Source organism: Nicotiana tabacum, chromosome 13, assembly GCF_000715075.1.
Source record: "Nicotiana tabacum cultivar K326 chromosome 13, ASM71507v2, whole genome shotgun sequence".
In the NCBI taxonomy this organism is placed as follows: Eukaryota; Viridiplantae; Streptophyta; class Magnoliopsida; order Solanales; family Solanaceae; genus Nicotiana; species Nicotiana tabacum.
Genome location: NC_134092.1, coordinates 2,925,931 through 2,945,340, shown reverse-complemented (window position 1 = coordinate 2,945,340; position 19,410 = coordinate 2,925,931). Strand labels below are relative to the sequence as shown.

The window sequence follows — 19,410 nt, the reverse complement described above, 5'->3', positions numbered from 1 at the left end:
GTTTTTATGACTAACCGTTATTTTCTTTCATTGTTGATCACCTTACTATCTTGTTGTCTTTATTCTGCTTTTATATGGCTTTATGGTACTGTCCCTACTTGTCTATATTTTCATTGATGAGGTGCTTATACTTTCATGAGTCGGGAGTCTATTGGAACAACCTCTCTATCCTAACAAGGTAGGGGTAAGGTCTGCGTACACACTACCCTCCCCAGACCCCACAGTGTGGGATAATATTGAGCATGTTGTTGTTGTTGTATTCTATGTAAATTCCTCCGACTAAAGCTTAGTAAGAGTTGAGCGGGTTGGGCTATGACCCACATTTTAGTCTATCTTGACCCAACACATCTTAGCCCAAATAAAAATAACCCGACCACTTATTAATTCAATCCATTTTGATCCGCCGAAAATCGGTCCAACCCGCCTATTTAACACCCCTAATATAAACCAATTTGATAGCTTAAGACTAAATTTTAGCCTTTTGTTTGTATATATGGCTCTATCGTGGCAAATATCAAACTTTAGGGGTTAATTTAAACTTTTGCAAAGTTGAAATGATATTGGAAAGGATTAACTAACCCTTCATCCATCTTCCGTTTTCTACTCTCTTTTTTTCATCCATCAAAAATGGCGTCTTTATTACCAAGCTTGTCATCCCCAATTTCCCGTCTAAGCTTTCTACTATATCGACCCTCATTTCAGCTTACAATCAAAGTTACAAATAAATTACAATTTCACAACAAATCAGTAAAAGAACCCCAGTTGTTCAAAAAATTTCCAGCTCATTGTTTTTCTACTTCAGCTTCTAATTTACAAATGGTCCAAAACCAGAAACAAAAAGTGGTTGAAAATGAGAATTTAGTTATTCTGGGCATTGAAACTAGCTGTGATGATACTGCTGCTGCTGTGGTAAGTTCTTGGTCATGTCTCGGTAATTAGCACTTTTTAATCCCACAAATATCGACAAAATCTGATTTTGGTATTTGTGATTTCTGGTTAAACACATCTAACCTTCAATTAATCTGTATGTGCACTTTTGATCCCTCCATTTGTGAATAATATTAAAGCACTCATATTAATTTTGTGTTATTACTCCATATTTAAAGGTAATATAATTCTAAAAATAGTCTAAACATCACATATTTCCTATTTAAAGGTACCAAAAATACACATTTTAGTTAATTGAAGGTTAGATGTGCTTAACCAGAAATCACAAGGATCAAAACTAGTATTTACAAATTACTGAGGGACCAAAAGTGCAATTATCCCCTTTTTTTGGGGGTGGGTGGGGGTGAAGCAGCTGTGAAGTTTGTTATGTTTGTTTCAGCTTTGTATCTCTTGTTGTAGGTAAATAGCAATGGTGAAATTCTCAGCCAAGTTATCTCATCTCAGGTACTCTATGTATTTATATAAATACAGAAAGTCTGGAAATTTACCATTTACTTTATGGTGTTATCTTGTTCTGTTAAATGAATGGCTATTCCATGGTAATTTATTGGACACTTATTCTCTTATTTGTATTATACATTGTTTTAGTCCATGTTCCACATTGGTTGCTGGTGTGCAACGTTTCTCTTCGCTGTCCTATTTATATCTATACATATAACAAAGGGCTTAAAGAATTCTCTATAAGTATCTGGTGTAGTGTGGGAAAATCTTGCAGCGCATTATACATAAAAGGCAAATCAATAGAAAGAAGTTCTCCGTATATTGAAGATTAAAATATTTAAGCAAGGGAATGTGCCAAAATGCCAATGTTACATCTAGTTGAAAAGTTAGGGGGTGAGGGGCGGGGAGGACCGCATAAAGTAAATAAAAGATATTCCAATATGTTTTGGTTGATAATATAGCTGAAAGGTCAATAATTCGGCCAATGTGCCAAATGCCAATGTTATCTAGGATCACGTGTTTAGTGGAACTGCCATGATATCACATAAGACGTCACAGACACATTGTAGTATCAGCTAATTCTTTGAAGTCAAATTTTTGGAATCCGAAAGGGTGATTAATATTTAAGCAAGAATGTTCTGCAGGTAGTTGGTGTTTCTTGGCGATGCAGCCAGGCTAACCCTGGGCTTCACACATTACTACTGTAATACAAGCATAGTTTGATCTGCACACTTCCTTTTGGTTGGAGGGTGATCTACAAATCAACACATAAAATATTAGTTGGAGAGTGCTAGAGGTTAATGCCTTCCTATGCATTGCAGAGTAGTCAAGATAATATCTGGAGTGACACCATGTAGCTTCCTTTATATTCTTATACCGTATAATTTAATATCTGTTCACACCACTGTTCTTTCTTCATGTCAATTGCTCAGTGCTCTAAAGAATTTTAACTACGAGAAGTTATCCAAATATTATTGTCTTGTGTTTGCCACAGTACATGATCTTTTTTCTAATCTTGTGGTTCTGTATTTCGTCAAGGCAGAACTGCTTGCTCGATATGGAGGAGTTGCTCCTAAAATGGCAGAGGAAGCTCATGCACTGGTGATTGATCAGGTATATGCTTTCAACCCTGAAGTACTTTGTTTCCAGAACTTGTAAACAGTTGATTAGAACGAATCCAACTGATTGATGGTCTACATCTTTTAGGCTATAGTTAATGGATACTCTTAAATCATAATTCTGATTCTATAGACTATGATTCCATGCTAGAAAAAAATTCAAATTTCGTTTCGGTGTTGGAGTTCTGAGGCATGCCAATGATTGTCGTGTTAGGAGCACGGTGGATGTTGTTCCGAAGGACCCACCGTCCCACCCCAAAATTCCCTTCTTTTTACAATTCTGACTTATATTATTTACCACAGCTCTCGCACTTCTAAGTTTGATAGCTTCTTAATCTGAATTGACACATCATATTTCTGGCACATGTTTCCTGCAAACAATGTGATACGTAACTCCTTCAGGTGGTACAAGAAGCACTAGATAAAGCTAATCTGACTGAAAAGGATCTAACTGCGGTTGCTGTCACCATTGGTCCTGGTTTAAGCCTTTGTCTGCGAGGTAAGTGTTTATTCAATCTTTTTCTTTAGTAGCCTTTCTTTCTTTCTCTCTTTTTTTAATTTTTTTTGGGGAGGATTGATCATTGCTTTTTATTTTTATTTTTTTCCTTTTCCTTCCTTCCCACAACAATTAATGTGCCTATTTTGTTTAGCATAAAGTATTGTTCTTAATTCTTTATTGTTTGTCAAAATTAACTTCCACTACTTATGAGTCTGAAAATTAAACATTGGGGGATATTCATATGGAGATACATAGATGCATTTTGTGACGACTAGTGAACATTGCATAAGTCCTTGTATCTTATTTGTGCAATTTCTGTGTAGTTGGTGTGCAGAAAGCAAGAAAGGTTGCTGGTTCTCATAATTTACCTCTTGTCGGGGTCCATCACATGGAAGCTCATACTCTTGTTGCCAGGTAACAATATGGAACAAAGGTTAAGTTATTCATGCTAGTAGCAAGCAGTAGAGTAGGATCAGTTCGTATGGCTAAATTTGTTGGGAATTTGTCCAATTCCAGGGTTGGTTACTGGACTGTGAATATCCTAGCTTTCGATTTACTTTGTCCGCAATATTGCTAAAAAATAATAACAATAAAATTAAGAAAAAAACTTTGGCTGGAATACTCTTGTAAGATGAATTTTGTTCTCTGTGGTAATGTTTTTCCTTCTTACTTATGCTTGATTGTCTTGGAAGGCTGCCTGTTTTATGCTTCAAGACATTTGCATGTAAACCACCTGGAAAGCTGGAACTCATGTTTTCTCTGTTTTAGACTAGTGGAGAAAGAGCTGCAGTTTCCTTTCATGGCCCTACTTGTCTCAGGTTAGATAACCTTCTACAATTTTATAGGTCTGTTTTATTTACTCTAAGTGATAATATACTGGGTTAATTTTTCCCTGTATTTAGAGATATATGATCAAGTTAAATACAGTATCACCCTAGTTCTAGTTGCACGGCCATCATATGGGGTTATCTATAATCAGTTCTTCCCTTGGAACATCATATGCTTGTCCTGATTCTCATGATATTTAGTGTTATGTTTATGAGCCCTTCGATTGTATCCTGTAAGATGAAAATCTCTCATAATCATATAAATGTCTTGTCAATGATTTAATTTTAACATATTATTCATAATCTTCGTGTGTGCTTCTCCTTTCATGTTTTTCCCTAGGGAACCCAACTTATCTTAAGTTTAAGAAAAATGTTATGCTAAATATTGGATACATTTCTCTATCAACAGCATAGAAATGTAGTTTTCCTAGTGGAAAAACAATTTGACCAGTTGTATTTTTCTGTGAATTAGATATCAATAACTAATGAATTTTCTTTTGTTCATATGCTCTTTAGGAGGGCATAACCTTCTAATCCTTGCACGTGATCTTGGCCATTATATACAACTTGGGACAACAATTGATGATGCAATTGGCGAGGCATATGACAAGACAGCAAAATGGCTTGGTCTTGATTTGAGGAGGAGTGGGGGCCCCGCTGTGGAGGAGCTAGCTCGAGAAGGAGATGCCAGATCTGTCAAATTTAAAGTAAGTTACTTTAGGGAGATTTGCACTTATATGCATTATGTCTCCAGAATTACTCTGTAAAAGAGGTTTAGTAGTGATATTGTTTGCTCAACTAACTAAAAGTTTGAATAAATTTTAGGTCCCTATGAAACAACACAAGGATTGCAACTTCTCGTATGCTGGTCTGAAGACGCAAGTGAGGTTGGCAATTGAAGCAAAAAGAATGTATGTGATTCATTAGGGAAATAAGTTATTGATCAGCTTCCAGAAGTATTTTTCCTTTTCATTTCATCTTAAAAACTTTAGCACCATTGGCACTGCATTTGTTTGCTCTTTTCCTATTATAGAATTTGATTTTTCCGTTTTCAATGAGGTAAACAATGAATTGTCCAATATATGGATAAACTATCTGCCTCAGAGCAGAAAATGGTTTTGATAACCGAGAAATCCCCGAGGGCCAATGGCACACCATTTTAAACTCGGTGACTAATGAGCCCGCACCTTTACCCTTCTCCACTTAAATATTAAGCTTTTGTCTGCAACATGGTTCAGACCCTTGACGTGTGCCTAACCCAAACATCACTTGCCGCGCTCTTACCACTAGACCAAACCCCGGGGCCAATCAAAGCAGAAATTCTTGAAAGGATCTAAGAAACTTCCCTTGTTTCTTCCTCTTTCTACAATATCTCCTTAGTTTAGTCTTCATGTAAATCATTGTCTAGAAAGTACAGTAGCTTTTAGCTCTGTCTTGTGATTTTAAGGTATAATGAGTCACTCAGATAACAATGTACATCAGTTGGTTGTCATTGTGCTTGTCTTCCTAGCTATTCACATTTTATAGGTTGTATGCAGTAATGCTGAAGTCTCTCTTGCTTCAGCTTCTAATGAAGATAGACAGGCTCGGGCCGATATTGCTGCCTCCTTCCAGGTATATAGCTTTTACATCTGTCGTGATTTCATTGTAATTAAGAATTGTTGGCTAACAAATCAATCTGTCTCCTATACCTCCTTTAAATTCTGAATCTCATTGCATTTGCAATGTCGTTTCACGCAGCGAGTTGCGGTATTACATTTGGAGGAAAAGTGTGAACGGGCAATTGATTGGGCTTTGAACATTGAGCCTTCAATAAATCATTTGGTCAGTGTTCTCTGTTTACTGCAATTTCTTATGACTAATTTCTTCCTCTCGTTACTCTAATGTATTAATTCCATGCTCCTGTAAGATTAATGTCAACTATGCTAATCGTTCAGTTTACCTTTCACAGGTAGTGTCTGGAGGTGTTGCTTCTAATAAGTATGTCAGAGCTCGTCTTGATGAGGTTGTGAAACGGAAAGGGCTGAAACTTGTATGCCCCCCTCCTAGCCTTTGTACTGACAATGGTTAGACAATTCTCTTTTTAAAATTGCCTCATTTTCATAGAGGAAAGGTTTTGTCTCTCGTGGTTAGACAATGGTATTGCACTCTAATTCGTTTGCCTGTTCTAATAGGTGTAATGGTTGCATGGACTGGCATTGAACATTTCCGTCTTGGCAGATTTGATCCTCCGCCTCCTGCAAATGAACCAGAAGATGTTGTGGTTTGTCTTTTTCTTGCCTTGCCTTTTCCCCTTACCTCTGCTCAAACTGGCCATATTGTCCTATAGTTTAAGTTGATCTGCGTATTCAGCCAATAAATTTGCACCTTGGAAGTTACGCTTGTCAAATATCATCCAGAATATTCAGTCAAAATTTGAAACCCCTCAGATCTGCTTTATGGAGTTTCTATTGTTCTAATTCCTTTTCCCCTCCCCCCCCCCCCCACAACAAACACACACCCTTCTCCTTACAATGTTTAATTTTGACCAATGCCTCCTTTGATCAGCTTGATTTGCGCCCAAGGTGGCCACTTGGCGAGGAATATGCTGAAGGAAAAAGTGAAGCTCGTTCGCTGAGAACAGCACGGATTCATCCATCACTTACCTCTCTCATTAAGGCATCTGTTAAGCAAGAGTCACAATCTACAATTTAAAATTACTCGAGACTTCTCTGCAACGGGTATCCAAAAACATGGAGATATTCTCTCTGAGGATCTTGAGACCTCTATAAAGTTAGCTCACATTGGATCGGGATTTGAATACGTAATCATCACAAGCTGTTGAGATGGCTCAGTTCTGAGGAAATTTTTTGTATTATGGGAGATTAATAAGTCTCACCTCAGTGTCATTTGGTGGTAGATGTGGTTGTTAGTATTTTGCACTTGTGTTAGAAGAATGGCATGAGATTTATTGTATAAACTTTTGCTATGCTATATAGTTATGGTTTAGGATATATTATGTTGTGAATTATTCCTAATGAGACAAAAATTAATTTCTTCTGATTAATATAGAAAGTGTATTATGTTTTACTGCACCTGTATTTAGCGATAGTGTTCTAACTTGTACTTAGGAATCACAAGTCAGCAAAGTTTAGAAATTCTAATACTGAGAAGTGTAGATGAGATAGTTTACAATTCTCTCTTCTTGATTATATTTATTTTCTTATCTTTAAAAACAGAATATAATTGTCAACAAGAAATAAAAAGGAGTAATATTGGTAAATCAAACATAAGTATACATTTCTATTAGCCTTTGGGTTAGTTGACTCAAAGTAGTTGATAAGCATAAAACGCTAAATTTGATAATAAACTTTTTGACATGCTATAGAAAAGTGTTTATGTTAAATTGATTTAAATGTCTTTAAAATTTTTTAAAAAAGTGCATTAAAATTATCTTTATATGGAGAAAGCGATTAATAAAAATTGTACTAAGTGGAAGTTTGAGTTTTTTTTTATGCATATTTTTTTTAAACTATAAGAGTATAAACCTTGGTCAAATCAAAAGTACTTATAAAGTTTTGGCTTATAAATACACCTTGTATAACAAAAAATTTAACAATAAAAAATGTAACAAAACAATCAAAGTAACAGCAACAGTAACAACAAATCCAGTTTAATCTCACAAGTGAGATATGAGAAAGGATAGTATGTATGTATATTTTACCCCTACCTTATGCAGGTAGAGAGGTAATAAAATAATTAAAAGAAAAAAGAAAAAAAAGAAGAAGGATGATATACACTAACCCTCCTTTTTTTTTGTTTGTGAAATGAGGATACTAGTGTCATTAAGAAGAAAAGACAAAAAAAATCAAAAAATTTATATTTTTAGCCGCTCTAAAAAATAATAGTCTATAAAAATATATTATTATTATTATATTTATGTGTATTTTTAGCTAGCAAATATAATTAGTATCCATCAAACGAGGAGCGTATCTATAGCCTATAATACGGGGCACGTGAACCCATGGTCCCTCCGCCAAATTAAATATTTTATGTACATAATTTTTAGAATTTGTCCAGTATTATGTATTAGACACCCATACTCTGTAAATATTGAATGATACACTTTATTCAATACTTAATTATTTTTTCTCCTTTTTAGTGGTGCACCCATTTCTCGAAATCCTAAATCGCCAATGCAACCAACCATTTGTAATTTGCCAAAATAAATTCATTTAGAAGAAGAGTGGAGGATATATAAATAGCAATTGGCATGTACTAATTTTGAGCGCGAAAACCCTTAGAGGTAAAGGGAAGAAATGGAAGTTTCAAGTCTTCCGATATCGGCATCGCAGAGAGCAAAGCTGATCTCCGCCGGCTACTCTTCTCTTTCTTCTCTCTTTTCCGTCTCCTACTCCGACCTTGCTCGCGGTATCTTTTATTTATGCAAATTAATTGAAAAGCTAAATCCTTTACTTGTTTAGTTTGTCATTTCTGAAGTTCTAAATTTCTCATTGAATTTATTATTAGCAATCAGTTAAAAATGGCTAGTTTGTTTTATGTGCCCATATTTATGGAACAACACATCTGCTTTTATGTGTAGTGAAAGAGAGGCTCCTTGAATTGGATTTTTTTTACAAGTGGAATTGGGAGAAATTAGTTTTCATTTATGGGAATCCTTTTCCCCAAGTTGAATTAAGTTATAACAACAACGACAACGACAACAACACAGTGAATTCCCACAAGTTGGGTCTTGAGAGGGTATTGTGTACGCAGACCTTATCCCTATCATGGGAGGAGGGCAAGGGTAGAGAGGCAAGTTGAATTAAGTTATAATTTACATAATTGCTGGTTTCAAGGCGCCAAATTCTGATTTTGAGCTCAAAGTTGTATGATGCTTGAATGATTTAAAGGAGAAATATTTTGTTGGAAATATGCAATTCTATTTCAGTGGGAGAGGTTAACTCAGATTGAACTTTGTGGGTTCGGGTTTAGGAATTCTACTACAGTGCATTTGATTTACTGATTTCAAAATCTATTATTTGTACTAAATGTTATTTGTAATTATTTAGTGTTAATTTTAACTCATATATAGGGTTTGAACAGAAGTTGATGGGGTTCAGAAGAACGCATAACGTTAACACTACATACGCCCCTGGGTTAACTGAACGATGGACGTAAGGGAAACTAATATTTTGAAGATTTAGAATCTGCCGAGTTTTGGGAAAAGAATAAACTTGGTGCTATAAATAAAATGCTTAATTTTGTGTGGCTTCCCATTTTGTCTCAGTTCTAGTTTATGATCAAGTTTGATGATGAGTTGTAACAGTTTTAAGTTTTATTTAACAAGTGACACTAATGTTATTCCTACATAATGTTCTTTTGCATATGCAAAAATTTCATATCTTTTAACTTTTTTGTGTTATAGATCTAAAGATTTCAGAAAATGAGGCGATTGGAATTTTGAGAGTTGCATCACAAAGGAGGGGATCTGAAAGATCTAATGGAACTAGCTCCATTGTCAATGGTATATTATTATTAACACTATTCTATGAAAAGTGAAAACTTGATGGTTTGTCTGTCAGCAGTCATGTAGATTATATTTTGAGTATTTTTTACAAAGATTATGGAGTCATTATTTCAAATGATTAAGTTTGTTTTAGCGTGATAGTTATTTAGTATTGGCTTGTTAACAGTAGCGTGCATTTCATTGTTCTGCTTTGGTTATTTTTGCAAAGAGGAAGGAAGTTATTCATGGAATTTTTCATTAGGAGCACAGACTGCATGGGATATGCTAAACGAGGAGAAATCACTTGGACGTATCACAACATCCTGTTCCGAGCTGGATGACGTTTTGGGTGGGGGAATAAGTTGCAAAGAGGTTACTGAAATTGGTTAGTGTTTTAACCTTTAGATATCTTGTCTATTACCAACAATATCATACAGGTGTTACTCTTGCTTATCACCATTTCTAAAACGACATGTTTGCAGTTTTCATCAAGTTTAAGATAACATTTCCTTTGATTGTTTCAGGTGGGGTGCCAGGAATTGGTAAAACGCAACTTGGGTAATTGTTATCACATCTACCTCCTATGTATTAGGAATAGCTTCCTTTTTGTTTCTAGTGATTGAAACACTTGAAAATGCAGTATACAACTTGCAGTGAACGTCCAAATTCCTATGGATTATGGTGGTCTGCAAGGCAAGGCAATATATATAGGTAGATGCTGATAGAGTTGTTTGTTATTTGCGTGTTACATCAACTACTGCTATTCTCTTTCTAAAATCAGGCAAGCAGTTAGCAATGTATGCATTTTTCAGATACAGAAGGCAGCTTTATGGTGGAGCGCGCTTTACAAATTGCTGAAGCTTGTCTAGAAGACATGCAAGAATATCATGGATTTTTAAAGAAGGATTTACAAGCTTGTCAACTTAACATGAAGCCAACGGATTTCCTTGAGAACATATTCTATTTTCGTGTTTGTAGTTACACAGAGCAAATTGCTGTTGTAAATTACTTGGATAAGTTCATCTCAGAGCATAAAGATGTATGTAGAGGAATTCTTTCTTTTTAAATATCCTTCTTCACAACTAAAACATATAATTTCTGAAACTTATTTTTTGTTAGGTTAAGGTTGTAATTATTGATAGCATTACATTCCATTTCCGACAAGATTTTGATGACATGGCCCTTAGAACCCGACTACTTGGTGGAATGGCCTTAAAGTTGATGAAGCTCACAAAGAAATTTACTTTGGCAGTAAGGATAACTTCCTTTCTCAATTGATTATCTTTCTGCTCGCAATCTGTTAGATTTATTTGCGATTGTATCAAGTCATTAACGTTGATTTCTTTGTGTAGGTTGTCCTCTTGAATCAAGTAACCACCAAGTATATCGAAGGGTCATATCAGTTAACTCTTGCATTAGGTAAATACCAAGCTTTCGTAAGATATATCTTGGTACCAAACATTTCGCCTCCTGCTAATTTTCGCCCCCGTCCCACCAAATTCCCAGAGAACAATTGTTCTCTTTTTCAAAAGTTTGGGAAAACAAAGATGGTGAACTTATTGTATTGATCATTGTCTGTTTTTGCTTCTTAATATGTTTTGCCAAACAGGAGATAGCTGGTCACACGCTTGCACTAACCGGGTGATTTTATACTGGAATGGTAATGAAAGGTATGCATACATTGACAAGTCGCCTTCTGTTCGATCAGCATCTGCTCAATATTCCGTGACGGGCAGAGGGATTCGGAGCTCTGTTTCAAACTGTAAACGAGTCAAGATGATGTAAGTTTTCAGTTAACATTTGAAAGAGCAATGACGGAACTCTTATTTTTCTTCCGCTTGGATGAGAGTGAGTTTTGCTTGACGTGCTATGGACTTGTAAATTCTATGCCTAGCCGTGAATCTTTACAAATTCTCCTTAAACATTTGAACATACATAGCTTCGACTGGATACGGAACTTAAACACCCTAAAGTAGGTTAAAATTTTCCTTTGGTTTGCACATAACTGTTTAAGATAACTGCAAAATAATCAACTTTTAACACTTGCTTTATATGCATTAAAGATGGTGAAACAGTCATTAAATTTTAGAGATACTATAGGATTGTTAATACGAAGAAGAGCTTGAAGCAACGGTAAAGTTGTTTCCGTGTGACTTATAGGTCACGGGTTTTAGATGTATGTCTATATCACACTCTCAGGATGCAACCTTTCCTCGGACCCGCATAAACTTGGGATGCATTGTGTACCTAGTTGCCATTTTCTTTTAGGATTGTTTATAAGTTCATCATTTTAGTTGTGAGAAACTCTCATAGAGAAACTCACCAACCCACCATAAATAAAAATATTATTAATAGTACTTTCCTTTCATGTTATAAGTAATTTTTTTTTTTTATTTCAACAAATAAGTATTTTATTTTCATGACATAATTTTTTTTTTTCATTTTAACAAAAAAAATATTTTCTTTTCACGATGTAAAAGAAGTATTTTATTTTCATGTAGAAAAAATATTTTTTTCATTTCAACAAAATGAGTATTTTCTTTTCATGATGTAGAAAATATATTTTTCATTTCAACAAAATGAGTCTTTTTATTTATGATGTAGAAAATGTATTTTCTTTTACTTCAATAAAATGATTACTTTATTTTCATGTCGTAGAAAGAATACTTTTTTTTTGTTATAGTTATGGAGTATTTGTGTTAATTTTTAGAAGAATAATTAAATTGTTGAAGAAAATAGAGTCCTTAAAACGTTGATTATTTGGGGAGGGGGTGGGAGGCAAGGAAACATGGGGACTTGGGGAAGGGGGTGAGGAGAATAGAATAAAAAAATATTTTCTTAAAGTAAATAAGTAATAAAATAAATTTTTCACTAACCAATCAAACAAGGTAAAATAAGTAATAAAATCACTTATTTTTCATGAAAATATTTTCCTTCTTACCAAACACACCCAACCCAATAATTAATAAGGGGGGTTAACACGGCCATAATACCAATTTTAACTTTTAAGTGCCAAATGGGCGTTTCACCTTGTAATTGCCGCCTCGTATCATCCTCTCTGTTGCGCCTATGACGACACCTCCAAAGCTTCAACAAATATTTTTTTTCTTTCTTTCGGTGTTCGATATTTGTTTTTGGTTCAACAAATTTGAATTCACATTGCGTAGCGTTTATTAAAGCGAAAATATTTTCTACCAAAAATTTTTCCTTTTAAAACTTGAACCGAGACCTTTTTTTTTTTTTTGTTTTTTTTCGAGACTTTGGGTTAAGTGAAAGAATCATATCCATTTTACTACAACTTTCGGTGATAACTAGGGGTGTACAAACCGAACTGGAAAATCGCACTAATCCGAAAGTCAAATCAAACCGATTAAAAAACCCGATTTGGTTTGGTATTGAGTAAAAAAATCCGAACCAAACCGACATATAAATATATATAATTTTTATGTATACTTTTAAAACCTTTTATAGAATTTTCTTTAAATCATATCTAAAAATATTTGCAATTCTCTTATGGGATGTAATATGTAGTTAAATATGAAATGTTCCATATTTAGTAACTTTAAATAATGGATTGTATGATCACTTTCTTAGCAAGTGTTAGTGAAATTCGCCAATCTCTTTATTTTTCTATATTCATATGTCAAGATTTATTAAATTCTTATATCTTTTTCGAATTTGAAATGGTATTTCGATAATTTAAAATTAAATAGAACATATCATTATATAAGTTCATATTTATTTTTATGTTTAATTATTAAATTCGGTTAACTTGAAAGTGTATATCAACGTAAAATTATTGCCAGACGACTAAAAAATAAGTATCATGTGTTACTAAGAAAATTCTTCGATAATAATATTTTAATAGATCATATAATTGTCACATTTTTTAATTTTTACTAAACATATATTTATTTATAAAAAGTTTAACAAAGTAAGATTGAAATAATATTCATATAACAAAAAATTCGAAAAACCCGACAAAACTGAACTAATCCAAACCGATATAGTTGATTTGATTTTGATAAAAACCGAACCAACTCGGTTCATGTACACCCCTAGTGATAACAACTACCCTTATTCCAACTCTTTTTACTGATGAACTTTTAGAAAGAAAAAATAATGTAAACGTTTAGCATATTTTTTAGAATTTTATGAACTAAAAGTACTTAAATGTAAAATATATGAATCCTTTAATAGATAGATAAGGTATTAAATCCTTTGTCTTTTTCAATTTAAAGCAGGATTTATTTTCTATCAGAACTAAAGTTGATAACTGTATGACATTATACAGAATCTGTTTCTTAAGCCTGACGTAAAATTCCACATCAAAATCTAGCAGTTGTATTTTAAATTATTTATTGGTTTTTGAAAGAAACGCTATATGGTTAGGTGAGATGAATTTTTTGACCAAAAAGTACCTCAACCAACCAAACAAAAAAATTACCATTTTTTATTTTTTTGTTGAGGGGCATCGAAAAGATAACAACCTAATTTGGTTGTTGGTTCTTGAATTCAATCCCTTACCTAATATTTCTCCAAGTTCTGTATTTTGCATTTTTTTCCTTTTCTTTTTCGTTTCCACTTTGGCATTCATAATTAGATTCGTTCCTCAATTTTTCGTTGAGAGAATATGCTATTCTATATTAACCTTAATATGAAAAGAAAAAAAAGAAAAAAAAAAACAGCTGCACAAAAATTCAAGGTAGATTTAGCTCGACATTGATTTAGAAGTATCTGCTAAAGATCATCGTCCACAAATTTCATATATTAGATTAATTTAAAGATCCAAAAGAGAATAAAAAGTTGCCCTTCATCAAACAATCACAAGCAAGTTGACCATACAAGTTATAGTAATTTATAGATCCAAAAGTACTTAAATGAGTCATTTTTATATTGTTATTAAAAATATTCTCAATTTATATTATATATTAAATAAGTCGCCCTTTGGGTTTTGATTTAGTACTAGTAGCGCAGCAACACATAATATATGGACTAGATGTAAGTCACAGACTTTAAATACCATACAAAAGGGTTAATATTCAAGTGAAAAATGATAGAAAAATGGATCCATTATTTACCGAGTTTTGAACCATGAACCATATATTTTCCTTTTCTTTTATTGCCTCAAATTTTTTGACAAAATTTATTTTCCTTCTATAATTTATAAGATAGCATTTTTAAATTAAAAAGTAGTAAATGTTAATATATGACACCTACCCACATATCTCTTAGAGCCACAAGGAGCCAATCCCTAAATAAATCCTCAAAAGTCATTTTAAGGCCACTCTTTCCTCATTTTCTCCTCCCATATATCACCTCCTCTTCACTCTCTTTTCTCTTTGAGACAAAACATCAAACACCTTACTGGTAAAGCCATGGCGTCTTCTTCTTCTCTCACTCTCTCTCAAGCTATCCTCTCTCGTTCTGTCCCTCGCCATGGCTCTGCCTCTTCTTCTCAACTTTCCCCTTCTTCTCTCACTTTTTCCGGCCTTAAATCCAATCCCAATATCACCACCTCCCGCCGCCGTACTCCTTCCTCCGCCGCCGCCGCCGCCGTCGTAAGGTCACCGGCGATTCGTGCCTCAGCTGCAACCGAAACTATAGAGAAAACTGAGACTGCCCTTGTTGACAAATCTGTAAACACGATTCGATTTTTGGCTATTGATGCTGTCGAAAAGGCGAATTCGGGTCATCCGGGTTTGCCCATGGGTTGTGCTCCGATGGGTCATATATTGTACGATGAGGTTATGAGGTATAACCCGAAAAACCCGTATTGGTTTAATCGGGATCGGTTTGTTCTATCAGCTGGACATGGTTGTATGCTTCAGTATGCTTTGCTTCATCTAGCTGGCTATGATGCTGTCAGGGTAAAAAAAACTTACCTTTTTGTCTTTTAACTTTTTTTATTAGTCTTTTTTGCTAATTGGTGCATGCATAAGTAGATCTATGCATTTTGTTTATGTTATGTGGCAGTGTTTGACTGGTCACAAATATAAGGGGGAGCCACATATAGTGAAGGGAAAATTATATGGTGTATATAGGTTAAACATTACTTTTTATATGTATATTTTAAATCTTGAGATATTTTTGGCTTCGCCACTAGGCACGAAGTTAAAAAAAATACTTTTTTACAACTTTTGGTCTAAAATAAGTTTGTAGACATTTGTATGTCTATAAAGCATTCATCAAGGATAAAATTAGAAGTTATGTTTCTAAATATGAAATGTAACATTCTTTTTCGACAGAATGAAAGAGGGGGAAATGACTTGTGGACTTGTGGGTGATCAAGTCATTTTTCTTTACAATTTTAGCTCTTACTCCATATCACTTGTTATAACCAACACTTACACATTGTTATCAGTTTTTAAAACTACAAAAATTTCGTCAAAGCACCTCTAATTTGCTGATGTAGAAAAAAAAAATTGGAAAATATTTTTCATTCACCTACCTAATACAGAAAATAAGTGAGAAAACCACTGATTATCCAAGATCTTTCATACCAAACATACATAAACATGTATGTCATGCCATTCTGGTATAGAATTTCATGTGTTTGGTGGGGAGGGATGTGTTTTTATGAAATATTTTTCTCGGGAAATCATTTTCTTGATCGTGTTCCAGTGTTTGGTTTGTATATAAGTTGAAACTTGCGAAGTGTAGGATAAGATATTAGGAAAGTGTTTGACGAAATCTTGAGTATGATGTTGATTGAAGTAAGTGATATGGAAGAGCAGTTGGTATGATTATCAAGGAAAATGTAATTTGCCACGTTTGGTGCAAAATATTTTCCTCAGAGAAACGTATTTAACAATTTTAGGTATCCAAACTCTGGAACTGTTTTCCAAGAAAAATTTTCCTCCATACCGAACAGTCAAAATTGAAACATGACTTTTTGGTACACTTTGCACAGTTACTGATGATTTTATCTGTCTTTTAGCTTAATGAGCTTATTTTTTTTTTAAATGTGTTTTATGAGTGAGAATTTACTTGCATTACATTTGGAATTTTTTTCACCACTATGCTTTTTTTTTACCTGTTTTGCTGATTATTTTAGTATTATATTTGACTAGGAAGAGGACTTGAAGAGCTTCCGTCAGTGGGGAAGCAAAACCCCTGGACACCCTGAAAACTTTGAGACACCTGGTGTTGAAGTCACCACCGGTTAGTGCACTTTTTTTTATGTCCCATGTACACTTATAAGTAGCATTTGTATATCTGGGGGTGGATTATATATTTTGACTACATGGCTTTTCGTTGCGAGCTGTATAACTAATTTCTTTATTTTCTTGCGGTTAGGGCCTCTGGGACAAGGTATTGCCAACGCCGTTGGCTTGGCTCTTGTGGAGAAACACTTGGCTGCTCGTTTCAATAAGCCTGACGCTGAGATTGTAGACCACTACACGTGAGAGTCTTCTCACTCTCTCCTTTTTGTTTCCCTTTAGTGCCATAACAATAGAACGATTTAATGCAACCTGTCTTTTGCTTAACTAATTGCATCGATGATTGGTCATGCAGATATGTTATTCTCGGTGATGGTTGCCAGATGGAGGGTATTTCACAAGAAGCTTGTTCCCTTGCTGGACACTGGGGACTTGGAAAGCTGATTGCTTTCTATGATGACAACCACATCTCAATTGATGGTGACACAGAAATCGCTTTCACTGAGGATGTTGGTGCCCGTTTTGAGGCTCTTGGGTGGCACGTAATCTGGGTGAAGAACGGTAACACTGGTTATGATGAGATTCGTGCTGCTATTAAGGAAGCAAAAACTGTCACAGACAAACCCACTATGATCAAGGTACTTTACCTTCTGCATCTTTATGTTGGCTACTACGAGGTGATCCTGAAAAGTCGCATATGATTGAATTACTGTATAGACTTTGCTGCATTGGTAACTTTACATTTCATTTTTGCAAATCCCATTTCCTTCTTTTTTTTCCTCAGTCAGGGTGCAGGATTAATTCATTATTTGTAGTGCTGCTAATACGGTTCCTTGATAGATTCATCTCGTATCGTTTATCATTAGGTTTACTGAACTTTCCTCCTTTCAGGTGACTACAACCATTGGTTTTGGCTCGCCCAACAAGGCAAACAGTTACAGTGTACATGGAAGTGCACTTGGAGCTAAGGAAGTAGAGGCCACCAGGAGTAACTTGGGATGGCCTTATGAGCCTTTCCACGTGCCTGAAGATGTCAAGAGGTATTAATCCATTCCCTTTCTCCTCTTATTCATTTGAACATTACTGGTTACTTACAAGCTATTGGTGTTCACTTGCTACTTATTGCAGCCATTGGAGTCGTCATGTTACCGAGGGTGCTGCTCTTGAAGCTGGATGGAATACCAAGTTTGCTGAATATGAGAAGAAGTACCCAGAGGAAGCTGCAGAACTCAAATCCATTACAACTGGTGAACTACCTGCTGGCTGGGAGAAAGCTCTGCCTGTAAGTAGTCATTTTCAGCTCTCTCTTATTTCAAGCTGAGTTCAACTGCTTTTGGTTTGGGCTATCCTTATATTAAGTTCTTAGCTTGTGGGAGTGAGGTTGTTGAATTTTTGCCTGGTATAATAGACGAGAGAGTTTGTTTCATTTGTACTCCTGTACTTTCTATTTTCCCTGATCGGCGGGACCAATATTTAATAAGTCAAATCAACTATTTTGCATCACAATTCCTCAATCATCCTTTTCTATCTAAACAGTCTTGCTCAAAAATGATACTCGTCTAGTTTTGAAACATGTAAATCTTTCCTAATCCAGTTATTTGCTTGCTTTCTCAATCTCAGACCTACACACCTGAAAGTCCAGCGGATGCCACCAGAAACCTGTCCCAACAAAACCTGAATGCTCTTGCCAAGGTTCTTCCTGGTTTCCTTGGTGGTAGTGCTGATCTTGCCTCATCAAACATGACCCTCATGAAAATGTTTGGTGACTTCCAAAAGAACACCCCTGAGGAGCGTAATTTAAGGTTTGGTGTCCGTGAACATGGTATGGGAGCCATATGTAATGGGATTGCTCTACACAGCCCTGGCTTGATTCCCTACTGTGCTACTTTCTTTGTGTTCACCGACTACATGAGAGGAGCCATGAGAATTTCAGCCTTGTCTGAAGCTGGAGTTATTTATGTTATGACCCACGATTCTATTGGTCTAGGAGAAGATGGGCCTACCCATCAACCCATTGAGCACTTGGCAAGTTTCCGTGCAATGCCCAACATTCTGATGTTCCGTCCAGCAGATGGCAACGAGACAGCGGGAGCTTACAAGGTGGCTGTCCTCAAGAGGAAGACACCATCAATCCTTGCCCTCTCTCGGCAAAAGTTGCCACAACTTGCTGGAAGTTCTATTGAAGGAGCAGCAAAGGGTGGCTACATTTTATCAGACAATTCTTCTGGCAACAAACCTGATGTCATTTTGATTGGTACTGGCTCAGAGTTAGAAATTGCTGTCAAGGCTGCTGATGAACTCAGGAAAGAAGGAAAAGCAGTGAGAGTTGTTTCCTTTGTTTGTTGGGAGCTTTTTGAAGAACAATCAGCCGACTACAAGGAAAGTGTCCTTCCATCATCTGTTACAGCTAGAGTTAGCATTGAGGCTGGATCCACATTTGGGTGGGAGAAATATGTCGGATCAAAGGGGAAGGCCATCGGAATTGACAGATGGGGTGCCAGTGCCCCTGCTGGAAAAATATACAAGGAGTACGGAATTACAGCAGAGGCTGTTGTAGCTGCAGCTAAACAAGTTTCTTAGGCTTTATTACTTACCCTTGGTTGCTGGTGTCTACCAAATTTGTTTTCATTTTGAAACTGAGGTTGGAGATAACGGTGGAAACCAATACCAAACGGACTCGGCAGTTCACTGTTGCCTGGTATTTTCAATAAAAACTATTTCTTCATCTGTCCTTTGTTTTCTTCAGTTTTAGTAGCGGAGCGGCCAAAATGAATCCAAGATGAGGATAGAAATAGGATTATGGATGCTCCTGACCATGTACACTTAAAACATATCTGTGAGTTTTGTAATTTTATTTGGTCGAGTGATACCAAGATCTCATTTTCAATTGGAAATTCATGTCTTTTGATAAAGGGGCTTTCTTTGT

The 19,410-nt window shown here is 35.3% G+C and overlaps 3 protein-coding genes across 6 annotated transcripts; all 3 read left to right on the top strand.

Moving 5' to 3' along the window:
• Positions 1–595: 595 nt before the first annotated feature.
• On the top strand, positions 596–6,902 carry LOC107815903 (putative tRNA N6-adenosine threonylcarbamoyltransferase, mitochondrial). The gene is made up of 13 exons (XM_016641552.2): positions 596–909; positions 1,348–1,392; positions 2,428–2,502; positions 2,910–3,006; positions 3,330–3,420; positions 3,775–3,824; positions 4,350–4,540; positions 4,659–4,744; positions 5,372–5,447; positions 5,574–5,657; positions 5,785–5,899; positions 6,008–6,096; positions 6,381–6,902. Exons 1-13 carry the CDS (start codon positions 628–630, stop codon positions 6,525–6,527), a joined length of 1,428 nt encoding a protein of 475 aa, XP_016497038.1. The 5' UTR covers positions 596–627; the 3' UTR covers positions 6,528–6,902.
• A 1,100-nt stretch (positions 6,903–8,002) lies between these two features.
• On the top strand, positions 8,003–11,293 carry LOC107815904 (DNA repair protein RAD51 homolog 3-like). 4 transcript variants are annotated; one of them, XM_075227677.1, is made up of 9 exons: positions 8,003–8,243; positions 9,241–9,339; positions 9,551–9,706; positions 9,846–9,879; positions 9,962–10,032; positions 10,134–10,360; positions 10,447–10,572; positions 10,674–10,740; positions 10,931–11,293. In XM_075227677.1, exons 1-9 carry the CDS (start codon positions 8,132–8,134, stop codon positions 11,104–11,106), a joined length of 1,068 nt encoding a protein of 355 aa, XP_075083778.1. In that variant the 5' UTR covers positions 8,003–8,131; the 3' UTR covers positions 11,107–11,293. The 4 variants fall into 4 exon arrangements, with proteins under 4 accessions (XP_075083778.1, XP_016497039.1, XP_016497041.1 ...); XM_016641553.2 differs by having other exon boundaries at positions 8,007–8,243; positions 10,441–10,572; XM_016641555.2 differs by having other exon boundaries at positions 8,010–8,243; positions 9,584–9,706; positions 10,441–10,572.
• A 3,406-nt stretch (positions 11,294–14,699) lies between these two features.
• On the top strand, positions 14,700–19,064 carry LOC107815905 (transketolase, chloroplastic-like). Its single transcript, NM_001325964.1, is given in 7 exon segments — positions 14,700–15,191; positions 16,395–16,485; positions 16,621–16,726; positions 16,840–17,122; positions 17,376–17,524; positions 17,613–17,766; positions 18,105–19,064. Coding segments are annotated over 7 exon segments (2,235 nt in total).
• Positions 19,065–19,410: the final 346 nt, after the last annotated feature.

Coding starts and splice junctions, on each gene's coding strand:
- LOC107815904 (XM_016641553.2), top strand. CDS start 8,132: ATGGAAGTTTCAAGTCTTCCGATATCGGCATCGCAGAGAGCAAAGCTG. Junction 8,244..9,240: donor CTACTCCGACCTTGCTCGCG/GTATCTTTTATT, acceptor TTTGTGTTATAG/ATCTAAAGATTTCAGAAAAT. Junction 10,573..10,673: donor CAAAGAAATTTACTTTGGCA/GTAAGGATAACT, acceptor TTCTTTGTGTAG/GTTGTCCTCTTGAATCAAGT.
- LOC107815903 (XM_016641552.2), top strand. CDS start 628: ATGGCGTCTTTATTACCAAGCTTGTCATCCCCAATTTCCCGTCTAAGC. Junction 3,825..4,349: donor CATGGCCCTACTTGTCTCAG/GTTAGATAACCT, acceptor TATGCTCTTTAG/GAGGGCATAACCTTCTAATC. Junction 4,541..4,658: donor CCAGATCTGTCAAATTTAAA/GTAAGTTACTTT, acceptor AATAAATTTTAG/GTCCCTATGAAACAACACAA.